Source organism: Lynx canadensis, chromosome X (assembly GCF_007474595.2).
Source record: "Lynx canadensis isolate LIC74 chromosome X, mLynCan4.pri.v2, whole genome shotgun sequence".
In the NCBI taxonomy this organism is placed as follows: Eukaryota; Metazoa; Chordata; class Mammalia; order Carnivora; family Felidae; genus Lynx; species Lynx canadensis.
In genome coordinates this window covers 74,830,939-74,852,900 of record NC_044321.2, presented here as the reverse complement: position 1 = coordinate 74,852,900, position 21,962 = coordinate 74,830,939, and the positions used below count along the sequence as shown (strand labels likewise).

Here is a 21,962-nt window from a genome sequence, read left to right as displayed (position 1 = left end):
ATAACTGCTGAAATGGCAGTGAGAGTCCTGCTGCGGTAAAAGCTAAAATGTCATAAAGACACCAATTCACTCAGTTCACCAAAGATAACAGGATATAAAGACACAGAGTTACGAGCAGAATGAGAATACTAAGGAGCTCAGATTTTATTCTGTAAATTCTGGGAGACACTGAAAGTTTTGGACACAGAAATCACATGTCAGATATAGATTTTAAGTAGACTACACTAATTGTATTGATGGGGGAATTAGCAGAGAAGCAAGACAACCAGTTTGGAGACTCTCCCATTAGTGCAGATGATTCTACACTTGCGAAGCTTTCCTAAATGTAGGCTGTCAATATATTTTGAGGATTAAAAAGTATTTGGGTGTATTCACAAAGAAGTTAATTTAGTTTTAGCATTGACTTGGAGAAATATGTTTTAACATAATTTTTGCTTTTACAGACTTAAAATATGCTCTTTTTAATCTCGGCCTCATACTTGAGTTCAATAATCATCATATAATTCAATTCAATAAATATTTACTGCCTATTGTATACAAGATATTCTAAGCATCCCAATACATTCTGTTTCTATAAACAATAATGGCAACAATAATAGCTGGTGCTCAAAAGACTAAGGCCTATCATTATTTCAAAAATATTTTCCTAGATAGGAGATTATCTAAACTTTATTTGGCAAATCCTGATGGATACTACCTTGGGTAATTTATGTAGCATTAATTACTTTGTAATATCCTTGACTTTTTTCTCCCTACAGGCATGTAACTAAGGATGGGAGAGTTAAATATGAGGACCAGGTTACTTCATGTACACAGCCCTGGAATTATTTATGGTTATGTGCATAAACAAGAAATCTCTTCCATTTTCTATTTTGCTTTTAATTCAGAAGGTATATTGCTTTTTATGTCCCCAAACTTAATTTCCTCAGTGTGGCACCAAGGATATTCCTCCTGAAGGACTTGCTTGAAAAACTAATACATCTTCCAAGATAAACTGCATTCAGGAAAAAAAAAAATGGCCTCAGAAAAACTGTTTAGTGGACCTACTGTAAAACTCATAACCATCATGGCACAGCTGAATTCTCAGATAGTATATAGCTCTGCTTCAATTATACTATGAATTCAAGCACCTTAGGTTTCAAATGTGGACTTTGGTCTAGAAAATTTTATTATTTAATATTGCACTAAAGCACTGTGATTTAATCAGTAATATCTAGCCAGTTCAACTGGAATAATTTGCATAATTCAAAAAAGAGAAAAATATCTTCCTCAGGTACTTTACCTTAGGTCTATCTCATCCCAAATATACACTCCTGATTTTATTTTCAGGGATTTGACAGAATCTTCCCATAGCAGTATATGCAATGCCATATCTGAGAATTAATAAGCTCTAAATGTGGGCAAGAATTTATTGCACATGTTCAAAAGGAATGCTCTCTGCCCTATCACATTTTGACTTTAATCAAGAGTTTTAAATTGCAAAGTACCAAATCATATCAATTAAGATATATTACTATTAAAAAGGTAATAAAATATTTGATGAAGGACAGTATTTGACTACTAGTTCCAATGTTAATTTTGAGTCTTAGTATTCATATGGGAAATTGTCAGGGAGCCATAATACATAATACAGCTGCTTCTCCATAAAGTAAACCAACTTGTATTGAATATGGAAGTTAAAAATAGCTTTTCCTCCAAGAAATTAAATAAATCACCTTCTCCTCTTTCCCATTTTTGCTTTGCCCATTATTTCAATAGCAGATTTGGGGAATGACTAAAACATGTAACTATACTCTTTAATACATAATTTATATATAGTCATCCTTTGTACCCCTTAAAATGAAGAGGGGGTGAGGAAACAACTCATTCCAATAATGATTTAAACATATTAAAGCACGATATTTTTATGAGAATTTTCTTCCCAAAACAGTGTATTTAAAGCTTTCACTTAATTAATAACACTCCAGAGGAAATCTGAAAATTCTGTGCTTTCTCTGACACAGTTCATGCCACAAAAAAAAGTTTTTAGAATATTGTTATTTATCTAGTTACTACTCTTTCATTTAGCCTAAATTTGGAAGGGGGGCAAACTCTAACATCAAGGTCTAAATAAAAGAAAAAAATAGCCAATACAATAATATATACTACTTTTCATATATTAATAGAATTAAATATCAACACTAGTATGGAAGAGCTCCCAGGAGATATCTTGAAGTATTCTGTAAAATAGAAATAGAAATTTCTTTATGTTTCAATACCATGATAAATAATAATATTTTTTTCTGACAGCCAATGTTATATTAAATTATGTAGTTGTATAGTTTGAAAAAAATCAACAATTGAAATGTCCTTTTCATTATTTCTGACAAGTGTTACACCCCAGTTGAGTTTGTGGGCCCTTATGCTAGATACATACCACAACTCCAAACTGTTCAGGCTCACTGAGGTCATGATACTCATTCCTCAGCTGTGCTAATTCACAGAGTACTTTCTGCTCAGGAAGATGTTTTACAAGGTTCTAAAACAAAAGAAAAGTATAAAAACTTAATATTATCAGGGCTAGTAAATTTGCATCAACAACTCTAAAAGTGATTAGGAAAGTAAATTTATTTTTTGCTAAGATCAAATGGAAATAAATGACCTTGAAAAATTGACTAACATACTGTGCCTTAAATATATAGCATAATTTTTGAGCTTTATTTTCTATTAGTCAATTCATATGGAAAACAGAAAAATACTATGCTGAATTAATGCATGTACAATAATAACAGAAGTCAACCGTACTCTTCATAATTGGCAAAATTTGGAATAATCTTTAACCTTATAAAGCACACCAAGGGGCGCTTGGGTGGCTCAGTCGGTTAAGCGGCCGACTTCGGCTCAGGTCATGATCTCAAGGTCCATGAGTTCGAGCCCCGCGTCGGCTCTGTGCTGACAGCTCAGAGCCTGGAGCCTGTTTCAGATTCTGTGTCTCCCTCTCTCTGACCCTCCCCCGTTCATGCTCTGTCTCTCTCTGTCTCAAAAATAAATAAACGTTAAAAAAATTAAAAAAAAAGGTACACCAAGCCTGTAAAAAAATCTCCCATTATCTACACCAGTATTTACATACATAATACATTACCACTTTAATGGAGAATTAAGCAAAAGTGATGGAGTCTGATATATGTTCAAGTTAGATGCCTAAGAGAATCAAAATTGATTAATTCCTCTCAACCTAGTTTATCTTGATCTAGGGTATAATTCTTATTATCACTATATTAGCATGCAACCAACATTTTGGGGACTTGTATAGGATTTCAAAAGACAGGCAAGGAATAAAAGCAGGAAAATAAGATTTAAGAAAGTAGGGTTGACACAAAATGGCAGAAAAGTCAGCTCCAGGGATTGGGCCCACCACCAAAGCAATCAGTAAGCTAGAAAGAGCAATTTAAATAAACTATTTCAAAACACTGAAACTTGATTGGATGCTTACAACAAGGCACGTGTTTGTTGAAGGGATACACTGGTGTTCTCTGGTAAGAGAATGACACGTACAAAAGAGATATCAAAACCCATTCCTCAGCACCACCGTGAAGATAGTGCCTGAGTCCTTGAGGGGCCGGCTGATGCCAGGGTGGGCAGTAGGGATCTTGTTCTCCAAAATTTGAGGAGGTACATTTTGGTTGGTTTGGCAGTTCACTGAAGGACCTGTGTAGGTGCCTGTCTTGATTTCAACCCTTTTAGGTTGCAGTAGCTTCCCCAGATGGCATCTATCAGAAGACTTAAATAGACAGAAACACTTCCCCTGCTTTTTGGAACCAGACATTTTCAGGAAATCTTTGTCAGATCACTGGCTGACAACAGAGTTAATTAAACCCAAGATCCAGTAACCACACCCAAAAAATATACAGCTTGCAGCAATTGTTTAGAGAAATTACAAACAAATAGCTACAGCCTTCAGGAAACAAACATCAGCCATCTGTGGGGAGTAGAAAAATCAAGTTTCCAGAGTTATAATATACTCAAAAGTCCAATTCTCAACAAAACCAAAAAAAGACAAAGCATGCAAAAAAATAGGCAACCTTAAGCTAAACAGGAAAAATAAAAGAATATCACAGAAAAAATCCCTGAAGAAGCTCAATTTTGGAATTAGTAGTCAAAAACATTAAATCAACATTTAAACATTTTAAATATGTTCAATGACCTAAAGCAAACCATGAACAAATACATCAGCTCTGAGCAGGACTTCAAAAAAGTCCACACTGAGGCACTTTGAATCAAAAAGAGGAGTGATTTTAAAATAGCAAGAGGGAAGTGAATTGTCACATTTAAGGGACCCACAATGAGATTAATATCTGATTTCTCCAATGGAAGCTAAAAGGTAGTAGAATAACATATTTAAATCCTGAAATAAACACTGTCAAACAAGAATTCTGTATCCAATAAAAGTATCCTCTTTTAAACAATAATGGAGAAACTAAGACATTCTCAAATTAACAACAACAACAAATATAATTTATTGCTAGCAAACCTGTTCTGCAAGAAATACTAATGGAAGACCTACAGGCAGAAATAAAAGGACACTAAACAGTAACTCAAAGACATAAGAAACAAGCAATTATAAAGGTAATTACATACATAAACATTAAAAAAAAACAAAGTTATTGTACTTTTGGGTTATAACTCTTGTTTCTATATGAGTTAAAAGGCAAATGCATAACACAAAAATTATAAATATAAATTAATGATCATACAGTGTATAACCACGTAATCTGTGACAAAAACAGTATAAAAGGGATAAATATGTATAGGAAAAATGTATGTTATTTAAACTAATTTTGTATTATTAAAACTCGGGTGTCTTAAGTTTAAGATATCAATTGTAATCCCTAAAGGAACTAATAGTGACAGAAAATCACGCAAAAATAAAGATGGGAATCAAAATACTATTCAACAAAAATAAACAAATACAAAAATAGATAATAATAGAGAAATTAAGGAATAAAAAAACATGTGATACACAAAACAGCTTAATGGAAGAACTAAGCCCTTCCTTATGAATAATTACTTTAAAAGTAAATGAATTAAATTCTCATTAAAAGTAAAAGTTTGGAAGATTGGATTTAAAAGCAAACATATCTATCTATATGCAGTCTACATGAGACTCAGTTTTAGATAAAAAGACACAAGAGGTTGAAAGCAAAAGAACAGAAAAATATATTCCATGTAAATAGTAACCACATACACACCCACACATCACACAAAACCAAACTGTGGTGGCTATATTATTGTCAGACAAAATAGACTTAAATTTAAAAAAAAGTAACAAGAGACAAGGATACTCTATATTGATAAAATGTTCAATCCATCAAGAAGATAATATTATTACAGTACATGTCCACAAGAGCTAAAAAAATATATGAAATAAAAATTGACAGAATTGAAAGGACAAAAAGGCAATTCTGAAATAATATGTGGGATATTTAATATTCAACTTTCAATAATGGATATAACAAGAAGAAAGAAAAATAACAAGGAAATTGAGAATTTGGACAACACTATAATCTGATTAGACCTAATCTAAACAAAACACTCCTCTTAACAACAGCAGAATGTGCCTTCTTAAGTGCACATGGAACATGCTCCAAGATATATCACATATCAGACCACACAACAAGTCCTAATAAATTTTAGTAGACTTAAATCATGCAAAGTATCTTTTTTGATCATAATGGAAATGTCGTTAGAAATAAATAACTGAAAGAAAAGTGGAAAATTCACAAATATGCAGAATAAGCAAATAAGCAATGGGTCATAGAAGAAATCACAAGGGAAATTAGAAAATACCTTGATATTAATGAAAATGAAAACAATATGCTAAAACTTACGGAATTCAGCAAAGACAGTACTAAAAGGAAGATTTGTAGTAATAAGCACCTACATTAAAAAAGAAGAAAGGTTTCAAATCAATAACCTAACTGTACACTTTAAGGAACTAGAGGAAAAGCACACTTAAGCCAAAGCAAGCAGTAAGAAGGAAGTACATAAATTAAAATAGGCAAAAATGTAATTAATTAATTAGAGATCTGAAAAACCAATAGAGGAAAATTATTTAAAATAAAAGTTAATTCCAAAATTGACAAATCTTTAGTTAGACTAAGAAAAAAAAAAGACAGAAGACTCTAATAACTAAAATCAGTAATAACAGTTGAGACATTATTATTGATTTTATAAAAATAAAAGAGATTCTGGGGCACCTGGATGGCTCAGTCGGTTGAGCATCTGACTTCAGCTCAGGTCATGATCTCACACTCCGTGAGTCCAAGCCCTGAGTCAGGCTCTGTGCTGACAGCTCAGAGCCTGGAGCCTGCTTCAGATTCTGTGCCTCCCCCTGTCTCTGCCCCTCCCCTGCTCATGCTGTGTCTCTCTCTGTCTCAAAAATAAATAAAAACATTAAAAAATTTTAAAAAAATAAAAAAGATTCTAAGAGCATGCGATGAATAACTGTACGCCAACAAACTGGATAACCTAGAAGAAATTGACAAATTCCTTGAAACACACAAACTACCAAGACTGAGTCAAAAAAAAAAAAAAAAAAAAACACCTGAAAATCTGAGTAGACCTGTTAGAAGTAAGGAGATTGTGTAAGTAATCAAAACTTCCCAACAAAGAAAGGCTCAGGACCTGTTAGGTTCACTGGTGAATTCCACCAAATATGTAAAAAAGAATTAACACCAAGCCTTTTCAATCTCTTCCGAAAACATTAAGAGGGGGGAACAGAACACTTCCTAACTCATTCTATGAAGCCATCATTGCACTGATACTAAAATTGGTCTAAGGCACAAGTCAACTACTTCATTTTTTTTAATAAGACAATTACTTTAGATCAATATTCCTTAATAAATACAAATACACACTAAGAAAATATAGTAGGCAACATATAGCATAAATCCCATGGGAAACACTGCATCTTGCCCCACTGTAAGTTCTCTTTTGTTCACTCTGCTTATATTTTTCCCTCTTCCTAGTTAATTTTACATTTCCATTAAATTTTAGGCCTGTAATGGCATCCATTGAGTAACTAATAAGACTAAATTTAAAATATTATGTCCTTTCACTTAAAAAAAAACAATATTGACATAAGAACATATATACAACCAAATGAAATTAAGAACATCCATTATTTTGCCTCATTAATATAATTTTCTTTTATGAAATGAAAAGGTAAGTAAATAACAAGGTATTTCCATTTTTCCAGAATATTTTCAATGCATGTAAATTACTCAATTGTTTTTATTTTATTTTTCTGTTAATGGGATTTTTCATAAAATATACATTATGAAAAAAAAAATCAGTTTGTGAACTTCATAATTTTCACGACAGGGCAAATAAACCAGAAAGATTAAGAACAGAATTAAAATTATTAAAGATCTCAATTCTGTATACTTCTAAATTTCCATATCAATTTTAACCATGACAACATGTAAACTAGAATGAATCAAGTCTAAAATAAAATTTTAGCTCAGAATGTGAAATGTTATTCTGTTTCTCTTCTAGCTATAGGTAACCTGTTAACACGTTTTCAGAATGCAGACTCCACAGTAGGTGACATATCTTTTCTTTTTCTGTTCAGCTATATGAAATATTTAACACATTCAGTGGGCTTAGATGTATTTTGATTCTGGATGTGGTTTTATGGCTGAGTTGCAAACTTATATAACTGCCAGCGCTTAGTAGGTTCTATTTACAAGTAAGATTTGGAATAAAACTCACTCTCTCTTTCATGTGTATAATACACAGACTACCAATATACTACTTAGTGTTTAATGAATTACCTTCCTCTAGAATCCCATGTTGTAAGTGGCCATCATAGCCAATCCCTAAAGATAACTGTTTTTTTTACATATGTACTAAACTTTATATACAGATATGTAGTGTAAGATTGAACATTAATGTTTTCATGCCCATAAATTCCTGAATAGAAGAAGCAGGAGGGTAAGACGACGGAAGAGAGACATACCAGTACTCATTTGCTTCTACTCTCTTTTACCTACTCATCAAAAGCATGTCAAGAGAGAAAATGAAAAACATTATTTACGTTCAACGCATATTTTGAGACTAAAGTGGACAGCCCTATGAATCACCTAATGTCCATTTATATGGTGGACTAAAGAGAGTCCTGGGAGAGAAATTTGCTGCCTAACTGAAGTGTATCAGGCAATAAGAAAGCCAACCTGCATTTTAAAATGCAGGAAGAGAGCCTGTACTTTAAAAAGGATTGGGGTGATTCTGTAGCTTATGTGTTTCTTGGATGTATCAGCAGGCCCAGCCTGCCCACCCCCAACACAGTCAATTGTCTGAGTGCTGTGGAAAGGAGAGCTGAGTGATGAGAACTACCTTGATACACCTCTAATCAAGTATATTAAAAAAGGAAAGAAAGGAAGAAACATATTTCTGTATTTTGCCACAGAACACTCCACACCCTTGGCACCTAATGGGCTTCAGTACACAGGATAGTTGTGCCCTATGGGAAAACTCCTCCCCTCTCCCCATATACAGTCATCCCTAGGAGAGGGTTCAAAACAAGAAATGAGGAAAATTACCCACAGCTGCTACATAGTAGCTGACAAATTTAGTTCATGGGATGTGTAAGATATTTCCAGAGACCCCTAAAAACATAATGTAGGGGATTTTGTAAAGAGTTAGGGACCTGAAACAGCTAGGAACAAGAACAAGAAAAATACAGGTGAACTGATGTGGACTAGACAAGTGTTTTAAACTTAAAACATTTAAAACAGCTTTTGACTTGTAGTAGCTTAGTGATACTACCACTACTTGGATTCTCTAAATAAATTGCAAAGGTGAGCTCAGACATACTCTATACTGTAAGTGAAAAGCTGTTCATAATAGTAGAGGCTAGAAATTATAAATTTTAAAATTCAACTTAGGTTATGACAAATTGTGAGGTGATAAAGTTGAATCCCTTCCATTTCTCCCTCCCACTGCTCCTACTTACTACTGACCATCTTCTTTCAAGTACTTCAAGATTTGTGTTTAAAAGATAAAATCTCAGTCAGCATGAAAGTTTCATCCTAGAAAATGTCAATGAGCAAAAGTTCACAAAGAAAGCAACAAAGGGGAAAGCAGTAACTATGTCACCAAATAAGCGGATTTTTCTTCATCTTTTACACGTCAGAAGTCCACTTTCTGATGACTGCCACTGTTATCTGAAGGAATTTCTCCAAACAAATCATGGGCTTTTAAGTACTTTTTACATTTCTTCAATTACCCTGTAATACTTCCAAAACTTTATTTCCTTTAAATGTTAATTACACCCTTAAAACGTTAGTTAAGTGAAAGTATTGAACCATAATGCCCTTTCCTTCTTGCCAAAATATAACCTTTCTTTTTTCTTTTATATCTCATTAAGTCATTTTAGTAGAAGAGCCGAGTTAGGTTTACTGTGATTAAGTCTATTATTCCCCACATAAATGAATCTGGGCCAGTATTTCTTTTATTAATTTATTATTTATTCCTTTAAAATATATATTACAGTGTGTATATATAATTTTAACACATATTTGTATTTTATATAGAATTATATATCTGTATATACATAAGATATATATATATATATGCATATATATATATATATAAAACAGAATTATTTTAACTTATGTTGACATATACTTTATTTCCTTTTTCATTATCTAGACAAGAAATGTTTCCCCAAACTCCTGAATAAATCTCTGCGATCTTAGTACAACTATCCCCCATTATACCTGGTCAAAAACCTCAATCCCTTAGTTATTCTACTTTATTATATGTTTTTCAATACTTTTTTTATGGTATATGTCTCAAATTGTATGTGTATATTTCATATTCTTAAATCATATTTTTCTGCTCTTGTTCTTTGAGTTAAATGGCATACACTTTGATGCTGGGCCTGGTTCTATACTTATTTTGTGTTTCATTCATCCATTCAGCTAATATATACTGGCTGCTGAAAATGTGATTGCCACCATGTTACCACTAGAGATTCTAACCTCATGAAGATTATAGGTTGAAAAGAGCCACATATACTCCTGCCTACACAGTGGAACCATAATCAACATATGACTGACAGTAATTTGTGTTGCATTTGATCCAAAATATATTTGTCAGGTGGATATGCTATAATTCTCTCCTTTTGGTTTGAAATTCCTAACATTTCTATAATTCCTATAATAGCCTCTAAGAGCCAACTAAAATATATTAAAATGCTGATTAGTGGTCTAAAGCATTCAGGGGGAGCTTTTCTAGCCCTCTCAACAGAACCACTCTTTTTTAAAAATTTTTAATGTATTATTTATTTTTCGAGAAAGAGAGAAACAGAGTGTGAGTGGGAGATGGGTAGAGAGAAAGGGAGACACCGAATCCAAAGCAGGCTCCAGGCTCTGAGCTGTGAGCACAGAGCTCCACATGGGGCTCGAACCCACGAACCGTGAGATCACAACCTGAGCCAAAGTCAGATGCTGAACCAACTGAGCCATGCAGGTGCCCCTACAGAGCCATTACTTTAAAAAATATATATTAGTCAATAATAGGACACATAAGCATTGAAACCCTGGTGACAAAATTCCTGTGCTTGGACTATAACAACTGTGTCTTCCAAAGAGGCAGGTTTTGACAGGTTTCCTTCCTATTTAATCATCAATATGTCCCAGGTAAGGAAACTTTTCCTAAAGAAATTGTTCTAAATTCTAAGACTTAACATTAACTCCAGTCCTCTAAAAAAGCTCATCAACTCTCCCAGGGTCAGGATCACCTCAGGGCTAATAATGCCAAACAAAAAGCTCCAGCCCTCACCATGAGTATCCAGCTTTGAGTTCCTTGTTTCTTTCATTTTTTTTAACAGACTATTTTTCATTTATTTTGTGAGAGACAGACACAGTGCAAGTAGGGGAGGGGCAGAGAGAGAGTGTGAGAGAGAGAATCCCAAGCAGGCGCCACACTGCCAGCGCAGAGCCCAATGTGGGGCTCAAAACCACAAAGCCATGAGATCATTACCTGAGCCAAAGTCAAGAGTCGGATGCTTAACCTCCTGAGCCACCCAGGTGCCCCTCAAGTTCCTTGTTTCTAATTGACAGTACCACCTAGATTTCTTATCATTAAATCAAACTGAACAAATCTAAAGAAGAATTCATAGTCACTCTGACCTCTCATCCTTACTTCTTATTAGCCTCTCCTAATGGCTCTATTCTGCCAACAAGAACTGGCATTCTCTCAATCTTCTAAGCTTTCAAACTGGCAATGACCACTCTGTCACAAGTTCTGACAACTCTTTTTTTTTTTTTAAGTTTATTTATTTTTGGGACAGAGAGAGACAGAGCATGAACGGGGGAGGGGCAGAGAGACAGGGAGACACAGAATCGGAAACAGGCTCCAGGCTCTGAGCCATCAGCCCAGAGCCCGACGCGGGGCTCGAACTCACGGACCGCGAGATCGTGACCTGGCTGATGTCGGACGCTCAACCGACTGCGCCACCCAGGCGCCCCAGGTTCTGACAACTCTTAACAGCAAAATCTCTTTGGGTTCAACCCTTCTTTTACACTCTACAGCCAAAAATATGTAATTTGGATGTAAATTTTAAAAAATAAAAAATATCAATCAATCAATCAATCAATCAATAAAATGAATACATCTACCACTTCCTGGGTAAAAAAAATATGTGCACGTAAATCACATGCTATTTAAACATTTCCTAATTTAAGTTCAACTAAATTCTTCAAAGTGTTCTAGCTCTATAGATTAATGGAGATTACAGATATATTTACAACTTCTATAATTATAAAAAGAAAAATTGTGACTATTTTGTACATAAAAAATTCAATTTCTGCTAATGCCATGATACTATTTGCAGAGAAAAGGTATTACTTTCTAAAAAAATTAACATGATTTACACTTAATCTGGAAGATAATTACTAACAGAATTCCTTTGACGTTAGTTATCTTCTATTTCATTGAAGTTCCACTTCGTACACAAAAATAAAAATTGGAAATCATATTAAACCTAAAACGTGATCTTAAGAATTAAAAAAATAGGGGCGCCTGGGTGGCGCAGTCGGTTACGCGTCCGACTTCAGCCAGGTCACGATCTCGCGGTCCGGGAGTTCGAGCCCCGCGTCGGGCTCTGGGCTGATGGCTCAGAGCCTGGAGCCTGTTTCCGATTCTGTGTCTCCCTCTCTCTCTGCCCCTCCCCCGTTCATGCTCTGTCTCTCTCTGTCCCAAAAATAAATAAAAAACGTTGAAAAAAAATTTAAAAAAAAAAGAATTAAAAAAATAGAGAATATACAGAATGAATGACTATGAATATTTAATAACATGTGAGGTGTGTATGCCCATGTCTAGCTGTGATATATTCTTAAACATAATACCTATAGTATCCATGTTATTAATATTCTTGTATAGACTATATTCCCTTCATGTAGGTTAAATTAACATATTTCAATGCAATATAAAATATCTTCTCATTATAAGTGGCAAAACTGATATTCTCAGATATATAATAGATTCATATCCATTAAAATAGGTAACAGGTATACAATATCCTGTTTATGCTACACTCGGCTTTCATTAGATATCACTTTATCATGTCCATGACAACCTACCACAAACAAATGTGAGGATGCATTACTATTAAGTACTCTATATAGATGTTTCCAAAGCTGAGTATTACTACAACAGTCAATACAACTATCTAAGATAAGAGTAGAGTTTGAAGGGTGCTAACAGATTAGAAGTCTTGATAGAGTACTGCAATGCATTTGATGTTGAATACCTCAAAAGACTATCTGGAAATTTCATCTAACTGTACAGGGGTGCATACTCATGCTCTACCCAATCATTTAACTTTCCAAAGTCAGTGTTTCTCCTCCATGATTTGGGAGCATATGAAATGATGCAATTCTACGCACACTACGAAAATTAGCACACTAACAGAATATGCATATAGTTACACAAAACATGCTACATCAGAATGCTACCACTCCTATACAGTAAAACAATAAGATTTTTAACTAAGCAGAAAAAATATTTGGCACCTGTGGAATGTAAAATACACTGACCTGAACATGGGGAGGAGGAGTAGTATCTGTTTGACCCAACTTCCCAATAAAAGAGTCATTGAGATACTTTAGAAAATACAGTATTTCTGTTTCCGGATGACTGGTTGGTTACCCTAGTTAGTTGGGTAGTCAAATTGATTACGGTCTGTCAATTCATAGAACACAGAAAATTTTTAAAAGATTCCTTTTATACAAATCACTAATCTAGAGATATAACCAAATACTAAAGGCCAATGTTTTCCTAGGAACATCTACCAATCTCTACTGGTTTAGAGTTTTCACGCTTCAAGGCCTAAAACTTAAGATGGTACACAAAGCCTAGTCCTTTCACAAGATGAGAGGGCAAATTCAATTCCTTGTGTAATTATAAAACTCCCCAAAATAATATCTCCAGTGAAAGGCTTACCATCAAGAAAAACACAGAGCCCACCCACAGAGAAAAACAGTACGGAATCTTGCCTGCTTTTGCCTTGACTCTGGGATCTAGGGTAAAGGTTTTTTTTCCTTGGAAACCTCTAATCACAGAATAGCTCCCATGCAGGTTTTTGGCCACAACTAAACTACCTAGTTGTCAAAATATAAAACAACATCAACAATCTACATATATACATATGCATAAACACACACATACACAGAAAGAGAATTTAAAGTGATTAGTCTTTGTTAGTGCTCCCAGATGTCTGGTAATAATTAATGCAAATGTCCAAGAAGGAAACTACCTTTAAACTTCAGTTTCCAAGTATTTTCACAGATAAATTTTAACAATCATTAGTTCACAATAAAAATACAGATTACACAGAAAGAAGCAAGAAACGTTAGTAAGAGTCAGCAAAAACAAACAACAGAATTAGACCTATAAAGACACAAGACATAATACTGGAAAAAACCAAGAATTTATAGATATAAGAAATACAATAATTGACATTAGAAATTCATTTGAATAGGTGCAACAGAAGATGAGGCACAAGTCATAAAAGAATTAGTAAACTAACTAATAGGTCTTAAAAATCCAGTTAAAGTATAGTACAGAAAGACAAACTATGAGATGTAAACACAGAAACCTAAATGGAGTGAGAATGCGTGAAATATGCATATTAGAATTACAGAAGGCAACTATGAATAGAGAGCACTGGAGACAGATAATACTCTAAATAAAAATAGCTAACAATTTTCCAGCATTGATAAAATAGCAATCATTAAATTCAGGAAGCCCAATGAATCAGGATAAACAGAAGAATGAATAACAGAAATCTATACCAACACACATCATAATGAAACTCCAGAACACTGAAGACGAAAAAAAAAAAAAAAGATAAAACAATAGAACAGACAGGTTAACTCCAAGGGAATGTTAATTTAGACTGTACCTCACTTAACAACAATCAAAACCAGATACTGGTGAAATAATATGTTGACCCTGCTGAGAGAAAATAATTTGCAAGCTAGAATTCTATATCCATTGCAAATATCTTTTAAGAACACGGATGAAATAAAACATTATCAAATACATTTTAAAGTGTTTAGTATCACCAAAATCGCAGTAAAGGTAGTTTAAAAAGAGGTGTTTCAGTAAGAAGGAAAATGATCCTAAAGGAAACTGTTATACAAGAAGGAAGGTATACACATAAGTTAAATATGCAAGTAAATTTAAGCAAACATGCATGGAACAGTAAACATATTGTTTAATTTAGGTTAAAAAATAACCAACATACGGAATAACAGATAAATTAGGAAGTGTCAAAAAAGTTTTTTGAAAGTTGTTCAAAATGATGTAAAAATGACACACATGCCATGTTCAAGGATAGGAAGAATCAAATATATGAATCTCAATACACAGAAATTTGTCCAGTTTATGCAATTGTAATCAACTACTGCGACTGAATTTATATCCAACAATATTGGATTGTTCAGTCCAATCATTTACTGATAGGACAGGCAAATGGATCATGTAATATTCATAGTATGTGACAATATACCTAGGAGGAAATGAAAACAAAATAGCTACACACATCAAAATGGTTAAATCTTTTTTAAAAAAAGTGAAAAATTTAGTAATAGAACATATATGTAATGTGATTCCACTCATACAAAAGAAAAAAAAAGAGGACTAAACTAAACATATATTTTAGGGATACATCCACATGTGAAAACATAAGAAAGGCAAGGGATCATGAGCCCAAGATTCAGAATAGTGATTTCTTCTGGAAAGAAGGAGTAAACAATAGGCTTCTTAAATGTTGGTAATGTGGGAACATATGGTTATATTCTATTAATGCTATGTTTTTAACTGTACATATGCAGCCAAATATTAGAGAAGTATCCCAAATGATCCTTTCATAAAACTTAATTCAATTTTGTCATCAGATGTTCTTGATCACACCGGAAGAGTTCACTTAAAACAAATTTTTTAATGTTTATTTATTATTGAGAGACAGAGAGACACAGATCATGAGCAGGGGAGGGGCATGGAGAGGGAGACACAGAAATGGAAGCAGGCTACGGGCTCAGGGCTGTCAGCACAGAGTCTGAAGTGGGGCTCGAACTCACAAACCGCAAGATCATGACCTGAGCCGAAGTCAGATGCTTAACCTACTGAGCTACCCAGGTGCCCCAGAACAGTTCACTTTTTTTTTTTGCCTTAAATCTTCAAAATTTAGAACTTAGGCTTCTATTCATCTGATTCAATTCAATACTGATTTCTTCTAATGAGCCACTCAGGAACATTTTTCAGTTGGTCATCATCATGTAGATAATGACTCTTCACATTTGCAATGCTTAGACATACTCTGTAGTTTACTTTTCTTCCAGAGACTAAATAATAACCCCTGGGGTTTAAACTTATCTATTTTAAAATTTAAAAAAATGTTTATTTATTTATTTTGAGAGAGAGATGGGGAGAGGGGCAGAGAGGGAGGGAGAGAGAGAATTCCACCCAGCCTCAGTGCAGAGCCTGACATGATGGCCCAAATTCACGAACTGTGAGATTGACACTCATGAACTGTGAGATTGACCTGAGCTGAAACCAAGAGTCAGATGCTTAAGCAACTGAGCCACTCAGGTGCCCCTCAAAGTTTTTTTTTCTTTTTCTAAGGAAAAAATAATTTTTGGAGTTTCATACCCTTTCAAATATCCCACCCATTTTGACATAGAGAACAATCAATTGAGTTTTGGGGGAAAAAATGAGATAAGAGGCAATCATTTGATTCTGAACTACTCCAGCTTAGGCATTCATTTGTACAATGAACTAAGAGGAACTAGTCAAACAAAAATTGAAGAAATCCTACAACAAATCACATATTTTGTTTGAAATATTTGAATACTACCAAAAGCTGTATTCAAATTATCTATGAGAATAATGCATAAAGTACATTTGGCCTGGGGCATCAATTTCTAACAAATATAAAGCAGAAACAATCTTCACTGCAATCCTCAAAAATCGACTGCTTTCCCAACTAGCAACATGTGTTAATGTTTATAAATATCCATTGAGCAAATTTTACCACCACTCTACCATTAAATGTAAAGGAATGGATTAGATTTTATGTAGACAAGATCTGGAATATATGCCAATACCAAGTAAAATGATTACTAAGTATTATATGTAAGACGATATATCAATATAGGGTGATCAAATATGTTTGTTATCCCGTGACTGGAATAGGTTAGGCAGAATTTACCAGTGGGGAATCTATGCTTCACTTCAGATAGAGTCCCACTCCAGGCAGTCACTCCTATGTGGATACTCACTCCAGCATCAACTAATTATCCATCCTCTGAAGATCTGACCTCTTTATGACAATTTACTCAATGGCCCTTCTCAGGAGACTTGGACATAAGTTCAAATAAGGGGAGTCCATATGTTCAGGATATAAGAAGGGTATCTGGTAAACATTCCCAAACTCTTGTACAGGTAAGCTCCACCTTTCTGTAGGCCTGTGGCATGTTCCCTGTCCAAAGGGGAAGCATACCTTAATATTATATGCATCCTGCACAGCATCTGTTGTCTTTATACTATTCCACATGTTCTTTGTGGATTTATGGTACCCAATAAGAAAAACCTCCCTATGTGTGATGCTACTCATCACCAACAGAAAGTCTCTTCATCTGGAAATAGCAAGATTTTGTTTTTAATAACATGTACAACATGGAACTTATATAAACTGGACCTAGTGCCTACTCCCTTTGGATCTAGTGTGCCAAAAGCACTGCCTGCATGCACTTGGGTTAATGGAGACCACCAATATTCCCTTGGCCAAGCCACACTCCCCCAAAATAGTTGTGGTCAGGGTAAACTACATAAACCAGGGTAGTTTTTAACCTCTCACAAAAGAACTTTCAGAGCAGAACCATCTATGATGGAAATGTTTAGGAATAACAGAAATATACACCACTAATCATGAGTCTATATAAGTACTGTTTTATACTGTATGGAATCCTTGTGTCTACTTTCATAAAGGTCTTTAGTTCAAAAAAGGAAGCTGGAGTGGCTCTTGTAATTCTCAGAAACCCTTGGGAGATAACACAGACCTAAACAGTCAAGGAAAGGAAATCCATAAATCTAACACTAAGCTTAACATGGACTGCTCACCCCCTCAATATGGTCCTGCAGAGAGGCTCAGTCTAGCAGTTTCACAATCTCTAATTTTAAATACCATCAAATCACATGACATAACATCTATCATATAAACACAACACTATATCATGTATCTGGTTGTAAAAGAGCTAAAAAAATAACTGAAACAGGGAACACCTATGATGTAGTTTAGAATGTCAACATCATATGCAAAGATCGTTTTAAACAACCATTCCAAAAACCTATGAATAACATAGTCCAAATGGGCAGATGAAGAACGTTGAGCTCAAGGTGCAATAGAAAGTAGGGAGGGTTTCTAGGAGAATGTGAGTTTTAAGTAATATTTTGAAAGATGTAGAAGATACTGAAAGGATGAAAGGGAATGTGCAAAGGCATGGAGAAAAGCAAAGTTAAATCATGTACAGATCATTCACAATCAAGATTTTGAAGAATTCACCAAATTTTTGAGATTCACTAGAGATTTTCTACAATGTTCAAAACAAACAAAAACAGATGACAATCACTGGTATTGCTTTTTGAGGGAAAAAATTAATTGATGGAAGAAAGAGAAAAGCTAGTCAAATCAAGTAAAATGCACTAGGCTGGCAGCAACCTAAAGTCAAGAAACAGCTAGGAAACAATAGTTGTAAAATTACTGAAGTGATAAAAGTCTAGTCCTGTGGGAAGGGGAGGTAAGAGTGGATATAATAAATCTTCAGATAAAGGATCAGTAGGAATGCTTGATGCACCAGGATGAGTTTCAGGCAGGGTTAAAGAGAGAAAGGATAAAAAGAAATGCAGAAAATAAGGAACATAGACCTCTATTTAGGGGAGAGAACAGAAATATGAGTTATTTTGGGGATGTTCTTTCAAATGATGGTTGAATGTTTAAGTGGAGAGTGAATTGTCTTTACTAAATAGCTAAATAGCTAAAAAAGGTGAGAGGTTTGGGCTAAGTAGATGTCCAAGGGACTCATCTATATCTGTGTTCTATTTTTTTTTATCATTTTACAGTTTGCAAGTGTTTTCATTTATGCTAATATTTAACTTTTATAATAAAACAGTTTTATTAGTACACATTTTCCCCTGTTTATAGTCAAGAAATTTAAAAGAAGATAAGCGACTTGCCCAAGGTCAGAAAGATGATAAGTAACTAAAACCCAAACACAGTGCTTTTTTTTCCCAATACACTGAATGGTATTTTAAGAATAAACCACTGAAGAATACAAACTCCAAGGAGATGATGTAGTAATTAGTCACAGCACTCAAGGAAGAAAAGCAGACACCTTATTTGCTTTTCCTGAGAAGCAACTAGTTTTTCAACTCTATTCAAATACATATATTGAAGAAAAATAATAAAATGAAGGCCAAAAGACATATTATTTTATCCATAAAGCTGAAGGACTTCATTTCATTAAAAAGGATCCATCACACTGAATCCTTCATATGAGATAAAACAAATGATGGTCTTATTAGTATCTGAACCACACTTTCATTTTAATAAAATGTGGCTTATTAATGCAGAAACAGAATCTAATGTCCCTTATATTGCATTAAGTAAAATTAAGTCTTTATTTCCTGGCACCTAATTATATATTTCATAATACAAACAATGAGTGCCAAAGAAGACATTTATAATGTTTTCTAATACTGGAAGAAAATATTTTGAAGGATAATTTAGTTTCTACTTTGACTTCTGATGATAGACATTACACAAACTGTTTATTTAGTAAACTTTTTGTGGCTACTTTTTATTCCTGTCCAACTGTAAATTCCTCCAACCTCTTCAACCATCTGCATATCACAGCAGGGAAAAACACTGGTCAGACAATACAGGTCAAAAAAAAATCAATTAAGTGGGCATTGTCTGAAATGAGTTGTGATCCAGATTGGCTATGTGACATAAGCCTCTTTGGGCTTCAGTTTCTCCTTCCACAAATATCCAAAGTAGATAGTATATCCTTCCACAAAATAAGGGAAATAAAAAATTCATAAAGTTTATTTTAGCCTTAATTTTTGATGGTCTCTAATTTTATCATCAAGATACAAAGACAAAAATTAGAGTATAATGTGTACAGTTTAGAAGATAATGACCACACCTGAGCAAATATATAATAAAAGAAAGGTTCCACAATTGAAAGAGAAGGAAAAAGAAGATATTTTAAATATTCCACCAGCTAGAATATGATAGGGATATCATATCTTTTCTCATCCATATTCTTTCTTACCTTTCCTAGGAGGTTATCCTGTTTGCCATCCTTTATGTAAAGGCATACTTCTTCAGGTTACACCTATATAATAAGTTTTCCTTTTCTTTGCTGTCATAGAGTAACCCCATCCTTCTTATTTCTGGCCAAATGAAAACACTCTTGAAACCACATTTTAGCATTGTCATCTAAGATTTTTAGCCCCTAAATATTATAGTTTGTGATTCTTTATTAGAACAAATACCCAAAGTAGGTATTTTTTAATTATTTGAAATGGATCACATCATTTCTGGCGAACTCTTTAATATAACAAATACTTCTACCACCAAACCTTTTAGACAAGGTCATGTTTTCAATTTCAAGTGTAGAAACACTTTGATTCCTACAAAATATTGTCTGCTAATACTCAAAATACACAATTTCACTAATAATAGATGATGCCTCTATTTCTGGAATTCCAGACAGCACATAGAGAGGGAAAAGCCCCAGGAGAATTATCATCCAGCTAATAATTCTTTCCATTAACATAGAAAACTGAAGGCTGGCTATTCAACTGAAAGTTTTGGAGGAAAATGTTTCAAACTACCATACCTAAATGAACTGATCCCAATAACTCCAAAAGACATTTGTCATGTGACTATCATGTGACCATCACTGTGCCAGTGGGACTTTCATATTTATTATTTAATCTAATCCTCACAACAAACTCATCAGCTATTTAGAGCTTAACGACAATGGGCCCAGAGAGGATAGGTAACTTTCTTGGGTTCACAGGCTGTTTAATGGCAGGGTTGGGATTCAGATCCAGGTTTCAGACACCAAATTGGAAGACATTATCACTATATTATTTGACTTAACCTAAATGACATATCAAAAGAAATAAACATAAGGTTTTTAGAATGCTTTAAAGTGAATTCTTCAGTATTAAGGCATTAATATAAAACAAAACAATATAAAACCCACATACTATGTGATAAAGGAAACTCATGCTAATAAAGTGATAAAGTCAATGCACACTAATATGATTGCTTATATTCATAATTCATAATTGAAATAATTCAAAATTCATAATGAAAAATAATTATGGCCTACACTTTAAGCAATACTTGAATAGGGGTATTTGCAACTTAATGAGAATGCATTCTGTCAGGATTTGAACATACACGAATATATTACATTCCTGGAAAAGAGATATTTTAATCACATGGAATCAATTTTCTTTTTGTTTTTGCCTATTCAAATGCCCAAACCTCTGTATTGAAATTTCTAATAAACATTGAAATTTCTAATAAACATTGAAAATAGAAACAAAACCACTAATTGGAAGCTTACTAAATTCTGAAACTTTAGTAACTATATTTCAGAAATAAAGGTAATTTTGAAGATGGTGATTCTCAACAAGGGACAATTTTGCCCAGTAGGGGACATCTGTCAATGTCTGAAGGCATTTTTCGTTGTCATAACTGGTGGTGAGAGGCTGCTGCTAGCACCCAGGGAGTAGAGGCCAGGAATACTACAAAACATCCTACAATGTACACAATAGCATTTCACAAAAAATAACTAAGCTGAAATATCAACAGTACCAAAGTTAAGGAACTCTTCTTAGGCATATGCTTTCAGCACTTGTCAAACACTTTTAAGCTTATTTACTGTGTAGTACTTAAGGCATACCAAAATGTAGATACAAGATGATGAATCTATGGGTCTATGGACCTACCACTGAGCTTAATAAACAGTGCTCAATCCCTCTTCTGTATTCCTTCCTGCCTCTATAGTTCATATTTATACATTACATAGGAAATCTAGAATTATAATAGAACATTGCAAAAACCATATGGTAAGTAAATATTTATTCCACATATATAGAACATTTTGATTACTTCTGGATATACAATTGAGAGGAAGTAGTTTTGAAGATATAATCAATTACAAAGGTGTTATAATTCATTAAATATATGACTAGCCAACAATCTTTGGATTCAAAACAAATTTATATAATACTAAAAAAAATGAATAGGAAGCTGGTAAAAAAAAAAAAGTGTGATTGTTTGCCATCTGTTAGTTTCACTAAAGGTATTAGAGCCTGGATTCCTTGCC

General features: G+C 33.9%; 1 protein-coding gene across 9 annotated transcripts in view; it reads right to left on the bottom strand.

The window, feature by feature from the left end:
• The window catches only part of DIAPH2 (diaphanous related formin 2), a 1,054,294-nt gene that overhangs the window by 571,733 nt on the left and 460,599 nt on the right, over nucleotides 1–21,962 (bottom strand). For all 9 annotated transcript variants that reach the window (XM_030305030.1, XM_030305024.1, XM_032592287.1 and 6 more), the window contains one exon: nucleotides 2,417–2,518. In XM_030305030.1, the coding sequence (XP_030160890.1) occupies nucleotides 2,417–2,518 (102 nt within the window). The remainder of the gene's footprint in view (nucleotides 1–2,416; nucleotides 2,519–21,962) is intronic.